General features: G+C 34.4%; 6 protein-coding genes across 6 annotated transcripts; 4 read left to right on the top strand and 2 right to left on the bottom strand.

The window, feature by feature from the left end:
• Window positions 1–920: 920 nt before the first annotated feature.
• Window positions 921–4179, top strand: LOC123221998. The gene is made up of 4 exons (XM_044644959.1): window positions 921–1381; window positions 2568–3017; window positions 3411–3720; window positions 3804–4179. The coding sequence occupies exons 1-4, from the start codon at window positions 971–973 to the stop codon at window positions 3938–3940; spliced, it is 1308 nt and encodes a 435-aa protein (XP_044500894.1). The 5' UTR covers window positions 921–970; the 3' UTR covers window positions 3941–4179.
• Window positions 4180–5028: 849 nt separating this feature from the next.
• On the top strand, window positions 5029–10037 carry LOC123221982 (EH domain-containing protein 1). The gene is made up of 16 exons (XM_044644958.1): window positions 5029–5313; window positions 5687–5766; window positions 6405–6473; window positions 6718–6775; window positions 6886–6941; window positions 7023–7065; window positions 7149–7210; window positions 7741–7854; window positions 8042–8144; window positions 8243–8292; window positions 8379–8507; window positions 8594–8845; window positions 8959–9038; window positions 9149–9275; window positions 9444–9587; window positions 9689–10037. Exons 1-16 carry the CDS (start codon window positions 5232–5234, stop codon window positions 9872–9874), a joined length of 1635 nt encoding a protein of 544 aa, XP_044500893.1. The 5' UTR covers window positions 5029–5231; the 3' UTR covers window positions 9875–10037.
• A 1969-nt stretch (window positions 10038–12006) lies between these two features.
• On the top strand, window positions 12007–13047 carry LOC123211557 (upstream activation factor subunit UAF30). The gene is given in 3 exon segments (XM_044630367.1): window positions 12007–12130; window positions 12132–12209; window positions 12688–13047. Coding segments are annotated over 3 exon segments (303 nt in total). The 5' UTR covers window positions 12007–12034; the 3' UTR covers window positions 12817–13047.
• A 276-nt stretch (window positions 13048–13323) lies between these two features.
• On the bottom strand, window positions 13324–14833 carry LOC123211553 (GDSL esterase/lipase At4g26790). Its single transcript, XM_044630358.1, has 3 exons — window positions 14383–14833; window positions 13660–14149; window positions 13324–13592 (listed from the first exon to the last, which is right to left on the bottom strand). Exons 1-3 carry the CDS (start codon window positions 14746–14748, stop codon window positions 13399–13401), a joined length of 1050 nt encoding a protein of 349 aa, XP_044486293.1. The 5' UTR covers window positions 14749–14833; the 3' UTR covers window positions 13324–13398.
• A 2431-nt stretch (window positions 14834–17264) lies between these two features.
• LOC123219977 (grpE protein homolog 1, mitochondrial-like) lies at window positions 17265–20087 on the top strand. The gene is made up of 6 exons (XM_044641959.1): window positions 17265–17543; window positions 18340–18553; window positions 18640–18833; window positions 18938–19105; window positions 19315–19443; window positions 19719–20087. Exons 1-6 carry the CDS (start codon window positions 17403–17405, stop codon window positions 19812–19814), a joined length of 942 nt encoding a protein of 313 aa, XP_044497894.1. The 5' UTR covers window positions 17265–17402; the 3' UTR covers window positions 19815–20087.
• A 137-nt stretch (window positions 20088–20224) lies between these two features.
• LOC123219986 lies at window positions 20225–21863 on the bottom strand. Its single transcript, XM_044641970.1, has 3 exons — window positions 21437–21863; window positions 20755–20901; window positions 20225–20557 (listed from the first exon to the last, which is right to left on the bottom strand). The coding sequence occupies exons 1-3, from the start codon at window positions 21701–21703 to the stop codon at window positions 20495–20497; spliced, it is 477 nt and encodes a 158-aa protein (XP_044497905.1). The 5' UTR covers window positions 21704–21863; the 3' UTR covers window positions 20225–20494.
• Between the last annotated feature and the right edge of the window lie 146 nt (window positions 21864–22009).

The following is a 22009-nucleotide window of genomic DNA, read 5'->3' as shown; positions in this document are numbered from 1 at the left end:
TCCGCCGTGAATGGTGGCCTGAGTGTCCACGTTGCATGTCCTCCTGCCCCACCGCCAGCTGTATGAGTAGAGTAAAGTAGGAAATTTGATTAAGTGTACACGTGAAAGAGACACAGAAAGATTAAAAAATTAATTGGGGTTTATAAAAAAATATCAGGCTGGTGATGTTGTCAGCTTAGTATATCTTGGCTCCTCTTGATCTAAAGAGCAAAATCCATCTGAAAATCTTATGAAAACTTTTGTTTTATTTTCAAGATATTTATGTTAGCCGGACTTGTTTAACCTTTTTTTAATTTTACATAACAGCCCAAATCAAACTGGGCTAATTCGATTTAAATTTATCTTTAATTTTAACTAACATTTGAATAATAAAACATGTACTAAAACATAATTAATCATACATTAAACTAGATTATTATTGTTTTAAAATTATAATTAAAACAAAAGAGTTGGTATCATATTAAGAAGTTTCTATCCCTTATTTGAAGCAAGATGATTCTTACCTTATAAATCAAGGGTAAATTTAAAAAAAGATTAGACAACCAAAATCATTTTGCTTTTGTCTTCCCCTTTAGAATGATATAAGCATGGATACAAAGATAGTTTAAATAAATATTATATGAATTTAATTTAAATCTCAATAAAACACCGAATTTACATTTTACTAAAATTTTTAAATACCCACAAAAATGGGTGTCCAAATCCCTCAGAAAATAGTTCAATTTCAAGCAGAATTACTACAAAACAGAATGAAATTCATTGGACTACTTTTTATTTGGACCACAGAAAGACGGAACACTTCATAATAGTTTGTTCATTATAACCCACGTGGCCTTCTGTCATTGGGTCAAGAACACATTGACAAAAGTACCCCTTAAATAAATCCAAAATCATGACAAGCTTATATAAGTAAATTCAAGCTATCTCCTTTCTCTTCGAACAAGAAAGTTTCTTCCTTCTTCTTCTCGCCATGGCAGACAACAACTCGACCCGCGAAGGCTTGATACAGCGCAACGCGAAGTTCATGAGGTGCATCTCGCATGCGCAGGACGAGTTACAAAGTTTCAGATCGTATCTCAGATGGATGTGCGTGGACCAATCGAATTTCTGGACGGCGGGTCTTTCGTGGCTCGTTTTTGTGCTTTTCGGCATTGTTGTTCCCGCATTTTCGCATTTTTTCTTGGCCTGTGCGAAGTGTGACGCCCACCACGACCGGCCCTTTGACGGGGTGGTTCAGGTGTCGCTGAGCAGCATGGCCACGCTCTCGTTCGTTTGTTTATCTGGGTTCGTTAGGAAGTTTGGGCTCAGACGGTTCTTGTTCTTTGATAAGCTTTATGATGAAAGCGAAACTGTGAGGAGAGGATACACAGCACAGCTCACTGTATGTATATAATTCATCTCTCTTTGTGTTTATTAGTTTCTTTGAAAAAAAGAAATGAATTTTGTGGTCTATTTTGGGTTGAATTTATTGAATTTTAATTATTAAATTGGCGTTTTTGTGGAGTATTTTGATTGAAATGACGTGATCTTAGACCTCATTTTTTGAATCTCGGTTTTGATCATCTTCAGCAGGTAAATTTATGTATACAATTCATTTCTGAGTCTTTTTGTAGAAAGTTTTAACTTTGATCATCTTGAGATGATCAGAGAATGGTTATGATTTCTGGGTTAGAATTAATGATCAAACTTCTTCCAAAAAAAGAATGATTTTTGTGGTCTATTTTGAGTTTTTTTTTTTTGAATTTTAAATATTTATTTCATTTATTTTATATACATGGTTCTCTCTCTTTGTCTATTTATTTTTTCTATTATGGGTTTATAGAAATTATTAATATTTCTAATTTTTGTTATGTGAGTTCTGTGTAGAATGTTAGTGTTGATTTTCTGGGTTGGAAATGTTAATATTGTTTAAAACCTGTTTTATGATTTCATTATTTTTTTAATTATATGAATTCTGTCTCTGTGTCCATTTTCCAATTATATTTTTAAATGTTTAATTCATTTTAAGAATGTTATCAAGAAAAAATATCATTTCAAGAACATTTTTCCATTTTTGTCTATCAAAGGTGTATGATTGAGGATCAAAATGCCCAAAAACTAGGCCAGCATCAGTTGAAGGTTGACTTCGATAAGCTGTAATGGAAGTTTTGAGCTGTAAGCCAGATGGAAGGAAGAAAATAAAATTTCTATACGCGAGCCACATAGGTTTAGTGATAACCTTTCTGGTTGGGCATAAATAGAAACTGAAAACTTCACATTATTCAACACTTTTATACCTGAACCACCTACCAAAGTTGTGATGGTTGAGTCTCTGGAATTTCCCAGAATGTGCATGGTTTTAACTTTTAAATCTTGCTTAGTAGGAACTTCACTAGAAGAATGTAAAGTGACCAAAAGCGTAAAGATAATCGATTCTATTTATTTATTAATCGCTTATTGTACGGTTTTGGCTAGTGGACTCACTTTAGGACAGAATGTCTTATCTGATACAAGATTTCTTTTCTTTCTATCATGCATATGTTTCTCTTTGATGGGCTTTGAAGTTTATATTCCTATGATTTATGCAGAGATCATTGAAGATCCTCAGTTTTTTCGTCCTCCCTTGCTTTGTTGCGGACAGTGCATACAAGATTTGGTGGTATGCTTCCGGTGCCTCACAGATTCCCTTTTTGGGCAATGTTTACCTCAGCGACACCATTGCGTGCATAATGGAGCTCTGCTCTTGGCTTTATCGTACTACTGTCATATTCCTCGTATGTGTTCTCTTCCGTTTGATATGCAACCTTCAGATCCTACGGCTCCATGATTTTGCTCAAGTTTTCCAGATAGAGTCTGACGTGGGGTCTGTACTATCCGAGCACCTTAGGATCAGGAGGCATTTGAGGATTATTAGCCATCGATATCGTGCATTCATAGTGTGGTCCTTGATCTTAATCACAGGGAGCCAGTTTGCCTCATTGCTTATCACAACAAAGTCTAGTTCTATTGTGGACATTTACAGGGCTGGAGAACTTGCTGTATGTATCCTTCCCCATTTATCACACACACACATATATAAAACCATCCGTTAAAAGATTTGCATTCTGCGAAATAAGTTCGGAAATAATAATTTTGCTTTCAGTAACATGAAATGAAAGCATATTTTTCATCATTTTGATATAACTGTCTTACATGAAAGTGTATAATTACATGAAGTGTCCCTACTACATGATCCTTCTGACAGAATTATGAACTCTTTATAGTGATAAAGGTTATGGCTTGATTGTTTGTACCGCGCATTGTTCTTGAAATTGAATTATGCAGAACTCTCAAGATTCATGATGTGGATCAGCATGTTGTTGCTAAGTGACACGACTCAGATTTCACATGGAAATTGCACTAACGATGTGTAATCCTATTATTGTCTGCAGCTGTGCTCCATGACCCTTGTCACTGCACTCCTTATATTATTGCGAAGTGCATCGAAAATCACACACAAGGCACAGGCTGTCACATGTCTTGCCGCTAAGTGGCATGTTTGTTCGACACTAGACTCATTTGATTCAACTGACGGTGAAACTCCCAGGGCTGCGGCTGCTGCAGGCCAAGACTACCATGGAAGTGGTCATGAGAGATCAGATTCTGATGATGCTGGCGATGAAGAAGATGACTTGGACAACACAAACCTCATCCCAGCTTATGAATATAACACCATTTCATACCAGAAGAGACAAGCTCTAGGTAAATCTCATGACAACCTCTCAACGCATACACATTATATTTATAATGTACATAGGTTGATGATTTTCTTCCTGTATTGGCAGTGACTTACTTTGAAAACAACAGAGCTGGGATTACGCTATATGGGTTCATGTTAGATAGGAGCACACTTCATACCATTTTCGGTATTGAATTGTCTCTTGTTCTATGGTTGCTCGGAAAGACTGTCGGTCTTTCTTGAGAAAAAATTTTCCACATGTTTCTTGTCTGATATTTATATGTGATCTTTAGGATCGATAAATATATGTAAAGAAAAAGAGAAAGAAGGTTGGTCAGTGATCTTGTATATGCTTCATATCCATTCAATTTTTTTCTTTTCTGATTTTTTTCTTCTTTTTGTTCTTTTGATTATCCTTTTTAGTCCTTGTTCTGTGTAACATTCCATCGGTTTCACGTATATTTGATAGTGTTATTTGTGATCAGTATCATTCTTCTTTGTGTTCTTTTTGGAAAACTCTTGCCTAAATTTCAGGTGAAATATAGAGATGTTGGTTTATACATTCCATATGTTTTAGATTAAAGATGTCTTTTAACAGTAGACATTTGACTTGTAATCCCTAAATGCACCATTAAATTACTAAAGGCACACGCACATAGGTAAGTGTATATACTTGACGAGTAATGTATCACTAGGTTCATAATAATTGTATTGAGTCATGTTGGATTGAAAATGGCAAAGCCATAGGCTATGAGCCGTGTTGTGTCAAGATAGCTCGTCAAATTTAAAGGTTTGAGTCATGATTCACGATATAATAGATTATGTCTTCGTAGACTTTTTGATTAACTGATTTACAAAAGTATTTTTGTGAAGTTTCAATGTAACTCACTATGTTCATGGGTTTTGACATGACTCATAATGTGCAAGTCCTATCCAAAAAAATAAATTGTCCTATTTATAAATTGATACATCAATATTATATATTATTATATGATTAAAAAAATTTTAAATTAAAGATAAAATAACACATAATTATATAAAAATATGTGATCATCAATCCGCAAATTAGTCAAATAATTTTACTTTTTTTTTTTTTATATATGAGAAATATAAACTCATTTGAAATAAGAATGATAATAAACATGTGAGGCGTCGGCTTCCACTACAATTCGTACACAAAAAATTCCACGAAGAAAACGACGCCGTTTATTATAACGCTATTTAACACGTTGGCTTCATTAAATAAAGCTATTTTAACTATCGTAGACTGGACGTAACGACGCCGTGTGACCTAGTTACAGCAGGGGTTTTCACCTTCGCGTTTAGTCGGCAAGACGCAACCTAAAATTTAACAGACAACCTGGCACTGCTAACTGTTTTCTGGTTTTTGATTTGTTATCGTTCACATGCTCTTATATATTTCCGTTCCGAAAGCTACTGAAAACCTCGAAAACCATCTAAATTGAAATCAGAAACATATTGAAGGAAAAAAACACAATCCGCCTTCGTTTTTGCTTGATCATTATCTCAATTGATGGACTTAACGATCTCGATCGGCTCGTGTTCCAAAGAGCAGCAGAAGATCTACCAGGAATGGTTCAATTACGCTGATTCAGGTACGTTTTTCATCTCTTCTTTCAAACGCGCGCGTGACTTGATTCAGTTTCATTCGATATTTATTTACTTAGATGTAATAACCTGTAGGCACGATCTAATAATTATGCTGATAGGATTTCGCTGAAAGAAATCGTAAATTGTTATTGTAATTAGTTTTTGAAGCCGAAAGTGTCTCGTCTGGCTTGTGTAAATTCTGTTTAGTTTCGAGGACAGGGTTTGATTCTTTGTATCGTGTTTTGGTGAATGAGAAAATGGAAAGAAAACAAGTTTGCTTGAGATATGAAGGAAGTTTTCTCTTTTTAATTCTTGTGTTTAGACATGATACGAAGACAGTGACTTCAACTTTAATCTTAAGAGATACCTGTGTTTTAGATGGCGATGGTCGAATTACGGGTAATGACGCAATTAAGTTCTTCTCTTTGTCGAATTTGTCCCGACAAGAACTCAAGCAGGTATGATTTTTATTTTATTTTTTGTGGTTTATTCAAGTTGTAGCTTGTTGGACATTATTTATTCTTGCTTAACTAATAAAAAACTTGATTTTTCGGTTACTCCCTTATAATTATCTTTATTTTTAGAATATGTACATGTGTTTATATAGCTTTTTATGATCAAGTGAAGGTCATTTGGAGTTTATTTTTTATTTTTTATTTTTTTGCATGAAATCATATTGCAGTGCATTTGTGTTCTTTATCTGTGGATTCATATATGAGTTCATTGTGAATTGCAAAAGCAGAATTTTGCTTGGTAATTTGATTTGACTAAAATTCAGAAAAGTAGATTGATTTTATATATATCAGGAGAAAAAATGTGAGAGTTAAATATCTGTTAGGATAAAATTTCTTATGTATCAAGATTTCACCCTTTCTTGTATACCAGAAACTGAAACCAAAACTCTTTTTCTTAAGTCTCTTAAATCATAATTTAGGACTTATGTAATTTGATGCCAAGTTTAGAATCATCGTATGGAAATATCATTACATTGTTTGATGTATTTCCTTATTCACATAAGTTTTGACTCTTTATTTTTAGTTGAGTTCTCATTTAGTTATGTTGACTATATTTTATCCACTGTTTTTCCTCTTTAAAGGTGTGGTCCATTGCAGATTCCAAGAGACAGGGATACCTTGGTCTTGAAGAGTTCATAGGTGCTATGCAGGTTATAATTACTGTATTTCATGCATTGTGAATTTGTATTATTTGTTTTTTTTTTTTTAAATAACTAATTTCTACTTCATAGATGTCAAAATATGTTTTTTTTTTTCAAATAATATATTTTTTATGGAGCATCAAATGTGCATGGAATGTGCACACCATAATTTAGAGTTTTTGTTTATAAAAAAAAAAAAAAAAAAGTGACAAAATAACCCATCTGATTTGACATCTCTATTCTACTTTTGCAGCTGGTTTCACTTGCTCAAGATGGACTTGAGATAACACATGATCTTTTGAATAGCAATGGTAAGCGGTTTGAGATGGTCTTTCATAAGCTTTTTTTTTTCGTTGCTCTCCTTCCATTTGTATTTTGTCTAGTAATCTAATATAAAGTAAATCATTTTTGTTTATTACAGTTGACTTCCACAATTTGAAACTTCCTGTAATGGAAGGTTTGGACGCTTTAATTGCAGTATGTGCCATGTTTTCTAAATTTCAGTTTTTCTTTTGCATTTGATGCTAGTTCTTACTTTTTATTTATTTATTTATTCAGAAGAAAAAGCGTTCATCAAAGACATCTGGTCCTGATGTGAATGGTAATAAGGTTCTTGTTAGGTTCATGATGGTCATTGCTAGTTTAGTCTTCTGTTAGATTTGTTACTAATTGGCAGTGACACAGGTAGTCCCCAACCACAGCCTTCACCTTCAGCTAGTTGGTTTTCTTCAAAGTCATCCAAAAAGGTTTGTGTTTTAGCTTCTAAATGTAAAGTGTTCCTGAATTCTTATAAATGGTAAATGTTTTTTACTAGGTTTAGTCATGCTTCTAGTCACACTATCCATGACTTAAAAAATATTGATATAAAAGCATACAGAAGTCGTCGGTTATGTGTGAGTAAACCAAGAAAAAAGTTTAACTTACAAATCACAATTTAGCTTAGGTATATTTGGGGATGTATGTGAGTTCTCTAATCAGAGCCCCACAATTTAGCTCTTGATTTTTCTTTATTTGTATTTGATACACTACACAGAGCCCACTCCCCTCCAGTTATATTTATGTGTTGTGTCAGGGAACTCTCCCCTTATTTATTTGTATTTTCAATAGGATTATATGTCAATAGACTCAAATGCCTGTTGAGCTTCAAAGAGAATAAAATTTTTTAATGGCGCACAGCTAGTGCTTCTCTGGCTACTATATAACCTTTAATTTTCTTCTTTTATTAAATGTGACTTTTCTATTTCTTCCTTATGCCCTTGTTCTGGTTTATTCACAGATATCTCTGTCCTCTGTTACATCAATAATTGATGGCTTAAAGAAATTGTATGTTCAGAAGCTAAAACCCTTGGAAGTTGCCTATCATTTTAACGATTTTGTGTCCCCATTATTGGTAAGCGAGTAATAACCTATGCTTATAATAGTACTTTCGAGGGTGTTTATAATTTCTCTTAGTTCAGATATAATCTTTTGGCATATGCATAAACTTTTTTGGGTAGTACTTTTGGTCCTACATGCTAGATCATGGAGAGTAAGTCATAGGGAACTTATTAATCCTTATTATCTTGTGTAATGTATAGACTAGTAGTGATTTTGATGCCAAACCGATGGTCATGCTTTTGGGTCAGTACTCCACTGGAAAAACAACATTCATAAAACATTTGCTCAAAAGAGGCTATCCAGGCAAATTATCCTCTCTCTTTTTCTGTCACTTTCCTTTGAGCATAAAGTTTTTTTTTCCTTTTGTTGCTTTTATTTAGTTTGTTTTCTCATGCTTACAGGAGCTCATATTGGACCTGAGCCGACAACTGACAGATTTGTTGTTGTTATGGTATTTATGAGTCCAAAAGTATACTCTACATTCGAAACTTTGCTAAAATGTATTCATACGATTTATAAGCTGATTGCATTTTACAGTCTGGAGCTGATGAAAGAAGTATACCAGGGAATACTGTTGCTGTCCAAGCCAACATGCCATTCAATGGTCTCACAACTTTTGGAACTGCATTTTTGTCAAAGTTTGAGTGCTCTCAATTGCCACATCCTGTAAGTAGAGTAGTAATCCTAAAATTTTGAATCACATACTGTGTTCTCCTTTCTCAAGACTGAATGATTTTCTTCTGTATTTGAAGCTTCTAGACCACATTACATTTGTAGATACTCCGGGAGTTTTGTCAGGAGAGAAGCAACGAACACAGCGATCCTATGATTTTACTGGTGTAACATCATGGTTTGCTGCGAAGTGTGACCTCATTCTACTTCTATTTGATCCACACAAACTTGATGTCAGTGATGAGTTTAAGCGTGTGATTTCATCATTACGTGGTCATGATGACAAGATTCGTGTGGTTTTGAACAAGGCAGACCAAGTTGATACTCAACAAGTAAAGAATTTTGATCCAAGTTCTTCATAATTCTGGTTCTGATAATGTAAATTTAGAGATGCATGTCCTTTTATCATATCAATAAAACCTGCTTACCTGCCCTCCTTTTTCAGCTGATGAGGGTTTATGGAGCTTTGATGTGGTCACTAGGAAAGGTACTTAATACTCCTGAAGTTGTACGTGTCTACATTGGGTAGGTTCTTTATCTTTTCATGTTCATAAATTTTGATGCATTTCAGTCCGATGATTAAGTTTCCTGCTACTCTTAATATATAAAGTTAATCTCCCTGTTTCCTTTTGCAGCTCATTCAATGACAAACCTGTAAGTGAAGCTGCAACTGGTCCAATTGGAAAAGAACTTTTTGAAAAAGAGCAAGAAGATCTTCTAGCTGATCTAAAAGACATTCCGAAAAAGGCTTGCGATCGCCGAGTGAGTTAATTTCATTCTTTTCTGCATATTAATAATCCAGCGTTGAAGCAAGTGCAGGTTGCAAGTGTCTCCCAGTCTAACTCCAATTTCTTTTTAAATTAATGTTTATGGCTAAATCTTGCCTCGAAATGGTTATCGAAGGGAATTTTCACTGCATTTTTCTAACAGATCAATGAATTCGTGAAGCGAGCCAGAGCTGCCAAGATACATGCTCTTATCATCAGTCATCTTAGAAAGCAGATGCCGGCTATGATGGGCAAAGCCAAGACTCAACAGAGACTCATTGATAATTTGGCTGATGAATTTGGAAAGGTTTGAACTTTTTCCCTTCTTCACAAGCATGTCTGCTCACATCAAACTTCTTGATAACACTCTGCTATCATATATATTCATTCTGTTTTTTCTTACTATAGGTCCAAAGGGAGTTCCACCTACCTCTAGGAGATTTTCCAAATGTCGAGGAGTTCAAAGAGGTTTTGAGTGGTTACAGCTTCGACAGATTCGAGAGGCTGAAGCCAAAAATGATACAAGCTGTCGATGACATGCTAGGCTATGACATCCCCAATCTGTTGAAGAATTTCGGAAATCCCTATGATTAGTTCCGCCAAGATTGAAATCCAGAAGGTAAAATCACTTCTATCTGGTATTGTAATACCTATTTGTGGAAACAATTTTTCAGATATAAATTGTCAATTGCTTGCCTCAGCGGGACTTTAGATTATAATCAAATTTATAAAAGGTTACTTTTATTTATTTTTGAAATGATTCAGGCCCATTATTATTTTACACTCTATCAATCTTTCTCAACCCTTGGATAGAATATTGAATGATTAAGACTTGATAATGCATTCAAGGGACATGATAAATAGAACTTGATTCCCTTTTTCAATATTAGCCATTGATCTGTCTCCTCTATTTTTTCTTCAAGATTATCACTTGCCTTACCAAAGGCACATAACATAATTTTATTTTTTTGAATGCTACACTCGGCACATGGTAAAAAAGAACTTAAGTTCCAATTAAATGTTATGATCTTTAAGTAGTGATAAACAATATTTTTGGTTGTGTAAATGTTATAATACAATACGGGTGAAAAATAATATATATCTTAAGGTGTTGAAAATTTATATAATACGGTGAATATATTGTAGATATGATAAGTATCGGTCTTTATTAGTAAACTTATCAATACAAATTTTATATCTTTTTGAAGAAATAATAACGTGATAAGAGTATATTTGAAATAATTATGTGATATGAATGTATTTGAGAAATTTCAAAATTTTAAAAATAATTGTTATGTATAATTATGATATATATCAATTTAGATATTTAGATGATAATTCAAAATTAGTTATAAGTGCATATAGTTTACTTTAATAAATGGACATTTTTTTTCAATTTTGCAAAATGGGATGAGGTATTCTTGAAAAAGGAACCGAAAAACAAATAAAAAATACTCATTGGATTTAAGTCAATCCAATCCTAAATAGGGACTCGGTTCGCATGAACAATATCATCCTTAGTTAAAAAAAAAAAGAATCATCAGTAAGACAATTTTAGATGTGGTGACATTGATGAATCATCAATTTTGAGTTAAACCATAAATTCGAATCTAATTCAATTTGGATCCCCTAATCATCCATATTATGCAGGATTTCAGCAACTCATTAATCCCTATTGATTATTGTGGCAAATCAAACCATGTGTTGGCAAAAAATCTAAATCCAAGTTGCAAAGATGTTCTCATTTTCTTTTAAAAAGGTATCATAAGTAAACTTTGGTAAATTCCACCGTAAAAACTCAATTAACTAATGGCTATGAGACACATTATTCTGTAGGACTTACACATATTTATAATTGGTTGATTATATGTATAATTATGAGAGTTTATCTCAATTTGAATTCAAATTTGGAATGAAACGAGTGAAGTTCAAGTTAAAAATTGGACTCATTTTTATTAAAAAATTGTGTTTGAATCAACTTGAATCGAATTAAAAAATTAAGTTATTTTTTAATCAAATTTAAATCTCAATTCGTCAATCTCATACTGAATATATTAAATTTAAATTGATATCAAATTAGGTAATGTGTAGGCTCGGCCGAGATTGAAATCACCCTTAGAAGCATTGGGCCACCTTATATTTGTATGACTGCAAGGCTATCCCAATTGGGTTTCTCTTTTGGGCTCATTGGGCTTATCTTTTGGGTCCATTGGGCCTCAATACATCCATCTCCGTTTATACAAGAAGTGCTTTTTGTTTCTGACCAGACAGACTTCTTGAATCTCTCTTCTTCGGCTTAACTTCCGCCCCATCTCTTTCCAGGTATAAATTCAGTTCATCTCTCCAGCTTAATTTCGTCTTTGCAGTTGAATCTGTTAGACCCTTATTTAAAATTTTTTTTCATTCTTATTCTTTTCATTAAAAAATCAATGTTGTAAAAACTTCAGCATAATTTGCACTGGCATCCCAGTGTTCGATAAAATTTCCCTTACAATCAATTCAGTTGCCCGGTACTCTAATGTATAAAATTTTTGTCAAATTTCAATACGAAAAATTGCTGTTTATGGGGCTAGACTTAAAATAAAAAATTATTTACATAACTAAATATAGTCACATGTAATAGGGCACCGTTGCAGGGGCAAGTAACATAGAAAACCCTCTGCAATTTAATTGAAGGAAGAATAGTTTAACAGTAGAGAATTTGCTAATGTGCTTTTTAATAGGTTTTGATTTGGAGAAAGGGAGATTGTGATAATGTTGCCACAGGGAGTGAAGAAGACGATCACTGATAATCCAAAGAAGCTTGCCAACTTGATTGACCTTGTAAATCTTCCTTCCACACTTAGAGAGTGTTGTGGGTCAGTCTCAGATTTCTCGTTTGGGCTGTTTCATGCGCGTATGGTCTTACATCAAGACCAACAATCTTCAGGTTCATAATCTTTCTTTTTAGTTTTCTTTTTTTTTTTTTTTTAATTATTATTAAAAATCTATGCTTTTCTAAAAATTTTTAGTAATTATCAAGTGAAGTAACTATTCATTTGTTTCTTTTAAAATTCAGAATGTCATCTTTTGCTCTCATGAGTTGATAGCAGTTTCTGAAATTGATTTTCTCAGAAACAAAAATTACACGCTCTTATTCATTCATAGGTCTGCTCCTAAGAATTTCCAGTGATTCATTAATTTTTTTAAATCTTTTTGCAATCTCAGAATTTAATATTGAGTCTACAGCACTCGTGTATTACATAATGGTTGATACTTGATTTGTTTTATTGGATGAAAGTAGTGGTGGAGCTACCCTTAGATTAACTCCTGTCAATGGCTAATGTTCAAGTATATAGAGTATGATTCAAAATTGTCAGTTGAACAGCAGTAAACTAATTTTTATGATGCTTTTTGTTATTGATCAGGATCCGAATAACAAGAACATTGTTAATTGTGATAAGAAGTTGAAGAGCATTTTGATGGGCAAAACGCAGGTTGGACTAGCTGAACTTCCTGCCCTGATCAAACTGCATTTTCCCAAAGAGCCAAAATAGGATGGAAATTTGAGATTCGGCGTCTATGTTCCTCCAAATTAGTCTCTTCTTTGTGCTGCATCTCCAAAATTTCCTGTGGAATCATGTTGTAATTATTTCATATGAGCATATACGCAGATGAGATTGCTACTTTTTGGATGATTTTTTCTTGTTGAGCCTGTTTTGATGAGCATTATAATGTTTGGTTTCTCAGTGATAATTTTAGTTGATATTATAAAGTTCTTTGAATCATTTGTCCTTGATTGATGCTTTTCACAAAGAAGATGCCTGTATTGTCTGCCTATCACGGGGATAAATTAATGAGTTTTTATTTACTTGTTTGAGAGATACCTTGCTGAACTGGTGGTTCTGGAAGTTATCTTTTGGAACCTCTCTGATATTTCATTAAATGTGATCCACCTATAATTTATCTTATGAGATAACATGTTTCAAGAATTTTTTTTGGTTATTTGAAGCAAGCAATTTCCCTTCTTTTGTAGAGAATTACTTTATAATAGCAGAGATAAATGACAGTCTGAATGATACCATGGATTTTAACGCCACTGCTGTAATAATTTACATGCTACGTTGTACTTGTAGTGTTCATAAGAACTCAGCTAGGCTAGTATTGACCAAATGATCAGCTATAATCCAATTCGTTTTCTCTGTTGGATGAAAGGCATCCCAAAATACATATTTACTTGCATCTGGACATGTAAATGGATTCTTTTTGTTACACAAGTAACTTATCTCAAACATTCCAGTACCACAGCATGCTTTTGCTGCATCTTCAAATCCTGTGATTAGAGAATTATTAGAGAACTTTGAGGTACATACGCTTTATGTATTGTAGAAGAAACTTACCATATTTCTGTGGATTCTGAATGGTGTCTAAAAGAATATCATAAGGGTTCGCAGGCACGAGGCGGATGCCAGCAAGCTCCTTGTTCAACTTCTTAATCATTTCCTGCAACTTTGCATTGAAATCCAGAGCCACATTGTTGTACTTCTGTACGCACTCTCTCTCAGAGAAGATATTCATGGTTCTTTCCAGAGGTAAACACCCCATTGGAGGAAGCCCACTGATGGCTATTTTACGACCTCCCAGCTGGTAAAGTTCTGTGATGAAAACTCTAGCAATTCTCAAAAGAAAATCCCGGTACTCCTCAACAGAGTACTCTTTTGATCTGCTTGGAAAGATATAATAATTTTCCATGAAATCATTTGTTCCTATGCTGATAAGGTACAAGGCTTCCCCTAGAATCTCAGTAGCTTTCTCTTTGCCTAAATAACCTCTTAGATTCACCTGGTATTCTTTATAGTACTCCATTTCCTGCCATAGAGGTATTACAGACTGCAAGTCCAAAAGGCATAGGGAAAAACAGTTAGAGTAATGTAGCCCAACAAATTTTAACTTTTCAGTAAAATGCATTACGGAAATTCATATTTTTTTTCTCTGAATGCAAAGGAGGATGAATTGGGATGTGATTGTAATTTTCAGAAATCTGATGTAGAACAAATTTACAACTAACTGGCTGATTTTTGACTGAAAGAGTGACAGAGTCTTTAAGGCATTGCTGAACTTACGAGCACGTCAGAAGTGGCATTGTCATAACCAGTTCCAGCGGAAGCAAAGCAAACTCCAGTAGCAAAATCTGATATGTTATATGATGGATCCAGGTATGCAGGTATTATTGGCTTGATCTTAAAAGCTCGAGAAATGAAGTCTGGTGGGATCCGACCATTGGAAAACCGACCAGTGGGTTGCTTTCCAATAAAATCACCGCCATAAGGTGCAAAATTACTCTTTAAAACAGTAGAAATCCCATTGTTATTCCCTGAATCAACAGAAGAGTCTCCAAACACTATGATTGCTGGAACTTTTGCATTTACTTCAAGTATTTGCAGGAGGAGATGAGCAAAGACAAACCAAAAGGTAACCACATTAGCCATTTTTATTACTTTCTCTTACTCACCAGCTTGTATATAACAATCATGCAGGTGGTTGGCAAAGTTGGTTTGAATGCTCTTCTTTTCAGGACTGAAAAAAAAAAAGCATATGCAAAATTTAGGTTGATGGAGTTTGTTGAGACTTTCTTACTTGCTTTAACTAGTGCATTGAATTTTAGTAATTGCAGATGCATTAAAGTGATGATTCATTAGCTACTAACCCAAACTTTGTGTTATTACTTGAAATAGAAGTATTTCCCCTTCTGTTTGCATTTTCTGCCTATTCAATTGCTTGTTAGACTATAATCCAACTGCATGAATACCTTATTAATTTCCCACGGTATTAAGATATCATTACCAATAATAAACGATATCTTGTTATGTTCGTGTTATATTTATATCGTGTAAGAAGATAATAAGTTAACGCTTAATGTAAATATAGATATTGACATTTTTTATATATTTCATATATTTTTTCTCCGTTGGTTGGGAGGGATTTGAGCTTGGCAGCTAAAACTTTCCAGGGTCAAAAGTTTGCTCTGGCTTGAGCTTGAGGGAGAAGTCAGGAAGTTGTAACAGCAGGCAAAGGGGTGCACTCTTTTACTTTTCTTTAGCACTGATTTCACACGCCGAAAGTTAACGTGGAATATAACGTATATTTCATGACTAAAATGTGACACACTAATTCATTCACTTTGTGGTTGTGCGTCTTATGACTATATCTCCCAATTCTACACACATGCAAGGTGGGCGTGTGCACTTTAAGGTTTTGATGCAGATTGCCTTCAAGCCAAGGTGTAATCAAACCAATCTGACTAATGTTTGGTTTAACCTTGACTCGATTTTTTGAAGATAAAGCTTGAATACATATTCACCAAGCCATTCAATCCTGTCTAAGTTTGAAAAATTCTTTGAACCCCTTAATTTTTGAATTATTAACTCATATAATTTATATATTTATTATTTTTTTATATTTTAATTAGGACAAAAAAAATAATATCAGAGATTTACAAGTTCACTAAATCACTAATATTACCGGATGCATATTGATCGTTAGGTCATATTTGCACTGATTAATTGAGCAGTTAGAAAGAACTATAAAATTGATGGTCAATATTGATATGATTTCTAATCTTAGCAGATGATATGGCCACTTCTATGGTTGTAATTCCCAGGTGATTTTTATTAGTTTATTGATTGGCTTGTAGAGCTTTCATGGCAGAACTTGAACCATGAACCTTCTGAGTGTGATGAACATTTTGCATTGAATTTGTGTTGGAACATTCATCAACACAGCACCATTGTTTGTTCGAAGTAGTTTCTTTTATTCTGTGTGTTTTCAGAAATTCAAGCATGTTCATATTAGAAGATGTCATTTTGTATATTTTCGAACTTATGTTTGCCAAGGGGGATAGACTTGTCTAACTAAAATAAATCAATTTGGATTTAGATCAATTTGACCGAACTTGGATGTAAATAAACATTAGAATAATATTCAGTTAATATAATTATAATCTTGTGGTATATGATACATTTTGATGACAAACCATGGTACTTACATCAGTGTAATAGTTTGATCGGATTGATCTAATGGTTAAAACATAACTTGACATGAGTCACTCAATTAAATTAAAGGTCAATATAATCCAATAATTAATATACTTTTAGATATCATTCCACAAATTGGTTGGATTCTAGGGCTGTAATTAAAACATGTTTAACAATAATGCTTGCGAGCCAAGTTATCTTCTAAAACTCAAATCAAAGGATAGAGGTGGCAGTAAGCTAAATCAATTTGTGTTAAAGCCCATTGTGACAAGCTTTCATGTTGGGCCAGTTGGACAAAATCTCAAAGTCTGAGGTATGTTCTCATAAACTCTTAAACAAGTTTGCCCACAAGCCTTAATGGGTTAGCCTATGGGCCTTTTGGGAGTTGACCCATGAAAAAATTAATCATTATTATATTCGACTATATTAGGTCGTCTTTTATGTTTTACCTCACGATTTAGGGTTTTTCATGTTGAGTTAAAGGGCTAGGTCAAAAAAGTCATGTCTGTGTTGGGTTGGAAGCTGACCGAATCTATTTAACATCTCTACCAAAAGGACTTTAGATTTTATTAAATAAAATCTACCTTCATTAACTTTTTTTTATAATAATGATTTAATCGAATTAACTCAATAGTTATACCATAATTTCACATGATTTATTGTATCCAACTTCAAATTAATATACTTCAATAATTAACATTCATTTAAATATCATCCTAAATTAAATTGGTTGTTCGGATCAAACTAGTTCGATCAATCGGTTAAAACAATACTTGCCAACCAAGTCTTTTTCTAAAACCCAAACCATGAGAACACTAGATTCTTCCAACCAAAACCTACCTGCAACAACCTCTTTGACCATAATACCCTTCACAGTGTACCAATTCCTCCTGAATGGAGGCCTCAACACCAACCTCTCTAAGGCTAATTTTGTCTATTTAGAAATACCTCCAAAACCCCAAAATTTTCTGTTTTCTGCAGCCCTGGCATTTCCTTTTTCTCTTATTCTGGCTCCCTGAACCCTACAAAGTTCCCATCTTTCTCTCTAAAACCCAAAACAATATTCATCAATTTTCCCCTTCAAGCCATTCTTTTCTTCTTCTTCTGAGATGTCGGCGTCTAGGGTTTTGTCACGCGTCTCTTCGAGCGTGGGCCGACGGTCCTTGCTTCTCGTCTCTTCTACGAAGGAGCACCAGTTACCAATCATCTCCAATCAGTTAAACTCTTTTGTTCATGACACTCCTAAAACGGTAATGAACTAAAGTTTTGATTTTCTTCAATTCCCACTGGGGTTTTATTAGGGTTTCAGAATTCTCTATATATTTGGTTCTTTTCAGTATGAATTTATGACTATTTGCTAATGAATCATACTGTTTTTGAAAGTTTGATTTTATTTTCTGATCTGGAGATTGAAGTTAAGATTTTTAAATTTTACAAAGCCTTGAAATCTATGACTTTGCTTGGATTTTGTTTTGCTTTGGTATTGTTGTTGCTTTGGTTTGGAATGTTTAATTGAATATTTCCTATTGAATGATTGAAATAGCTTTGAATAATATATACGTTTGCATTTTTAAATTCTCAAATTTTATCATGTGATCAGGGTTTTATTGGGGCTTCATTTTCTTTATTATTTTTATGTTGATTTTAATCAGGGCATTAGCAGGGTTTGGGCTCCTCTTTTTTTACAGGAGAGTTCTGTTTCAAACTTTGGGTGTTTCAGTATGAATTTGAAGGCCTAAAAAGTGCCCCAAATTGCACGAATTTTAAGGCTTTTTTAGTTGTTTCTGTGCTAGTAACGGGTCTTAGTACATTCAACGTGATGAACTATTTGATATGATCATTAATTTGACCGACTTCCCTTTCAAGACATCTGATTAGATTTTCAGACTTGGGATTTCAGTTTTCCTTTTTAATGGTTAAAAGTGCCCCTTTTTTCCTTACTATTTCAGATTGCTTTGTTAAGGTTTGATTATTCACATTAATAGATTTATTGGATTATCTTTAAGTTGAAATTTTGCATGTCACTCATCTGTATGGTTTTGCCAGTTTGTTGCAAGTCAGGTGTCGCATTTTCATCACTCGGCACTCAATTCATCCCTGTTTCACTGCTTTGGATTCTCAACTGCATCACCTGAACCTAAAGAAAAGGAACAAGGGAGTGCTACAGAAAATAATAGTGTCAAGTCTGGAGATGCTAAAGCTTCTGATACTGTAGAGGATACAGGAAGAACAGAAGTTAATGACCAAACAAAGGAATCAGGTTTTGATTCTGAACCCCGATTCACCATTCTCAATCTGTCAAAAGAAGTAGAAGAGTTACTAAACAAACTTCATTTTTCCATTCAGATTCAGAAAGTGAGAGTGATCTATCAAGGGAGGATTTGATCAAACTTTTGAAGGAGAGAGAGGAACTTTTGAAAGCCAAGCACAAAGATATGGAGAATATGCAAGATAAAGTTCTTCGTACTTATGCAGAAATGGAGAATATCAAGGACAGGACAAGACGTGAAGCAGAGAATTCAAAAAAATTTGCCATTCAGGTTTTTTGTTGTAAAGTTGCCTGCTGTAATGTTGGAAATGTGGATGATTTTTCTTTCTGTATTTGGAAGTTTTAATTCGTTTTTTATCTCAAAATATGTTGCAGAATTTTGCGAAGAGTCTACTGGATGTTTCAGACAATTTGGGAAGAGCTTCTTCAGTTGTCAAAGAAAGCTTCTCAAAGATTGACTCCTCTAATGATGCTACTGGTTCAGCACAACTTCTAAAATCGCTTCTTGAAGGTGTTGAAATGACTGAGAAACAGTTGGGAGAGGTAACATTTGCCTTTCTGCTAGATTGCTTTTCAGTATATTTGATTTCAAATCTAGCATCCTATCTTAAACATGTATACTATGTAGCAATGTATATCTTTAGCTGTTGATGCATCTAGTGCTTGAGTTGATGGATTTTGATGTGTAGAAAGAGCTCATTAGAAGTAAATGTTCTTTTTAACTGAGGTTTTATAAACATCTCTTCCTTCAGGTATTTAAAAAGTTTGGATTAGAGAAATTTGATCCTACAAACGAGCCATTTGATCCACACCGGCATAATGCAGTGTTCCAAGTACCAGATAATACCAAGGCACCGGGGACAGTTGCTCATGTTCTGAAGGTAGTTATTCAAATTGATCAAATTTACTTCTAATAACTATGTAAACGCACATTCCATTATAAGTTTATGATGCTGTTTATCTGTTGATAGAGAAAAAAAAAAAGTTCTTTAAATCAGATTAAAATTATAGTAACTTTTTTGAATTAGATAACTTATGTTTAGGACTAATCTATGTAATTGGTATGAAAGCCTCAGTGATTACTTGCACTAGTTTTCATTTTGCTTTCAGTTAGCTGTTTCTACTACTTAAAATGCTTCTTTTTTCCATATTGCAGTCAGGATACACTCTCTATGAAAGAGTTATTAGGCCGGCTGAAGTTGGCGTTACTCAAGCAGTGGAAGATAATGTTGCTGAGAACAATGAGGCTTGAAGATAAAAAATCTCCACTGCCTGAAGGTATGGCTTAGTGTACCCGCACAACATATCATCAAAAAATTTTGCTTTTGCCCTTCTGAGAAAGCTGAATTATAAGGGGGTTTCTCTTTAACTGACTTCCAGCACAGTATACCGGACATTATTTTTTTTTTGTACTCTACATTTTTTTTTTTTTGTTGCTTAGCAATAAATTATGATGCTGCAACATTGCGTCATGTGCATTATAAACTGTTCTTTTTCCATATTACAGTTTTGAGCTTGATGGACATGATTGTTGTATTGCTTTTAAATTTATCCTTCATCAACCCATCAGAACATGGTTAGTTTTTTTAAACCAAGACTGCCCTTAACTGCAATAATTGCTGGATAAAAATGGATTCTCAAATCATAATCAACAACAGATAGTAGAGAAAGGAGATCAAGATTCCTATTAGTATGCACAACAGGGGTGTCATAGAAGCTGCATACGTAAACCAATATACACAGGCAGTAAAATAGGAAGAAGACCAAGTGGTTTCACTTATTTAAAGAAGCTGACCTAAATAATATATCTAAGGATAAGGCCTACTTAATTACAAATGAAGCATCACTTCATCTCGATTATATTGTTGGCTCTAAAATAGGCCATCAAATGCTGGTTTCATCAACTGATCTTCTTCATCCAGGCTGGCAGAATCATTGGTCATCACCATGACCTTTCAAGCACAAACCTAGATCCAAGTGACTTGTGTTGGAATCCTGCATGAGAAAGAGATTATTGTTAATACAGACTGAAAATTATTGGAATAGTGATGCCATGCACATTCAATAACATGGTAGTTTCAGAACTTTCATCCAAGCTAATCAAATAGGCTAATCCACAAACAAGTGAGAAAATGGATTAGACGACTTATGCACGTGTTATCTCAAGAGGTAGGGAAATTTGATGTTGTCACCTGAGTTTCTTTCATCAAAGCTTTGTCAACAGTGAGTTCATTCCTCTTTGAAGATGACCAGTTTGTAAAAACATTTGTCTCAGTTTCTTTAGTTTCATCGTCGTCCTTTTCTTCAATAGCCTTCTTTCGATCCTCTATAACCACAATCTGCACGGTAATCAACCCAAGTTTAGAACAATGCAAACAAAGCAACTCAGAATGAGATTCTTTCAGAAATTGGTTCTCCTTGAACATAATAAACAAACCGAGCCCCTCGATATAGAAGCTCCCAGATGACAAATCTCCAAAACTTCTAACATTCGAAAGGAACTTCTAAACAGAGTCAACAAAATATTCAGAAATGCATATCACAAATTTAACAAGAACTTGTATTGTAGTTTTAATACTACTATACTTACTAACTATTCTAATTAACTTATCCACCCGATAACATTGCATCAATACAGAGCAGGGATAAGTAAAAGTTTGTGATTGTAATATTTTTCGCCATTATCACACCAGGGAATTAGTTTTGCCCTAAAATAATGAATTAAAAATGAAAACTATTTTTCCTGAAAAAACCAACAAATAATCAAAACCCTACTTAAACCTGCCAAAGCCCAAAAAAATAACAAATGAAAATGGTTGTAAAAACACTATCTTTGTACATGTACATAACAATTACACACATGCATGCACTTACAGGAGTGTAACGGAAGCGCCTTTTCGGAGGTTCTTCCGGCAGAGCTCCACCTTTTTCGGAGGGGTTCGAGGGGATTGGAGTCCACTTACAAAGCAGGAGAGGAGAACCGTTGTTGGTGGTGGTCGTCGTACTGTGGCCGTTGGACTGACTCGCTGATGACACGTGTACCCACTTCTTCTTCCACTTCCTCACAGGCCCGTTGAACACCGTTTGCGTCGGACCGTAACGGGCCGAGGCCCGGCCCAATCTTGACCCCACACCTTCCATTTTTAACCTCAAGGCCGGATTTTTCACCGGTTTTCGGCAGTTGCGGTGTCGGTGGCAGAGAACGGTCGAGGTCAAGCAAGTCGGTGACGATTTGAGCTGTTCTAGCTCTAGCTTGTGGAGCTCGACAGTGACTTGTGAGAGACTGGGTGAAAGATTAAAAAAATATCTAAAGGTACGACGTCGCTTTTTGCACGCTGGCGTTATTATTACGCGCCAATTGTAGATGAGCTTCTTTGGGTTGGAATATTTTGTATGTCCATTTGAGTCATCAGGCTCATATGGGCTTCAGGCCTACTAACTAGCTGG

This window comes from Mangifera indica, chromosome 1, assembly GCF_011075055.1.
Source record: "Mangifera indica cultivar Alphonso chromosome 1, CATAS_Mindica_2.1, whole genome shotgun sequence".
In the NCBI taxonomy this organism is placed as follows: Eukaryota; Viridiplantae; Streptophyta; class Magnoliopsida; order Sapindales; family Anacardiaceae; genus Mangifera; species Mangifera indica.
The sequence above is the reverse complement of the archived record's forward strand: the minus strand, read 5'-3'. Positions and strand labels throughout refer to the sequence as shown.

Excerpts from the sequence above, each read along its gene's own strand:
- LOC123221998 (XM_044644959.1), top strand. The coding sequence starts at position 971 with ATGGCAGACAACAACTCGACCCGCGAAGGCTTGATACAGCGCAACGCG. Across the intron at positions 1,382-2,567 it reads GATACACAGCACAGCTCACT|AGATCATTGAAGATCCTCAG; the intron begins GTATGTATATAA and ends TGATTTATGCAG. Across the intron at positions 3,018-3,410 it reads ACAGGGCTGGAGAACTTGCT|CTGTGCTCCATGACCCTTGT; the intron begins GTATGTATCCTT and ends TATTGTCTGCAG.
- LOC123221982 (XM_044644958.1), top strand. The coding sequence starts at position 5,232 with ATGGACTTAACGATCTCGATCGGCTCGTGTTCCAAAGAGCAGCAGAAG. Across the intron at positions 5,314-5,686 it reads GTTCAATTACGCTGATTCAG|ATGGCGATGGTCGAATTACG; the intron begins GTACGTTTTTCA and ends CCTGTGTTTTAG. Across the intron at positions 9,039-9,148 it reads GTTGTACGTGTCTACATTGG|CTCATTCAATGACAAACCTG; the intron begins GTAGGTTCTTTA and ends TTCCTTTTGCAG.
- LOC123211553 (XM_044630358.1), bottom strand. The coding sequence starts at position 14,748 with ATGGCTAATGTGGTTACCTTTTGGTTTGTCTTTGCTCATCTCCTCCTG. Across the intron at positions 14,150-14,382 it reads ATGCCACTTCTGACGTGCTC|TCTGTAATACCTCTATGGCA; the intron begins GTAAGTTCAGCA and ends TTGGACTTGCAG. Across the intron at positions 13,593-13,659 it reads TCAGAATCCACAGAAATATG|GATTTGAAGATGCAGCAAAA; the intron begins GTAAGTTTCTTC and ends CTCTAATCACAG.
- LOC123219977 (XM_044641959.1), top strand. The coding sequence starts at position 17,403 with ATGTCGGCGTCTAGGGTTTTGTCACGCGTCTCTTCGAGCGTGGGCCGA. Across the intron at positions 17,544-18,339 it reads TTCATGACACTCCTAAAACG|TTTGTTGCAAGTCAGGTGTC; the intron begins GTAATGAACTAA and ends TGGTTTTGCCAG. Across the intron at positions 19,106-19,314 it reads CTGAGAAACAGTTGGGAGAG|GTATTTAAAAAGTTTGGATT; the intron begins GTAACATTTGCC and ends CTCTTCCTTCAG.
- LOC123219986 (XM_044641970.1), bottom strand. The coding sequence starts at position 21,703 with ATGGAAGGTGTGGGGTCAAGATTGGGCCGGGCCTCGGCCCGTTACGGT. Across the intron at positions 20,902-21,436 it reads GGCGCTTCCGTTACACTCCT|ATTGTGGTTATAGAGGATCG; the intron begins GTAAGTGCATGC and ends ATTACCGTGCAG. Across the intron at positions 20,558-20,754 it reads CTTTGATGAAAGAAACTCAG|GATTCCAACACAAGTCACTT; the intron begins GTGACAACATCA and ends TTTCTCATGCAG.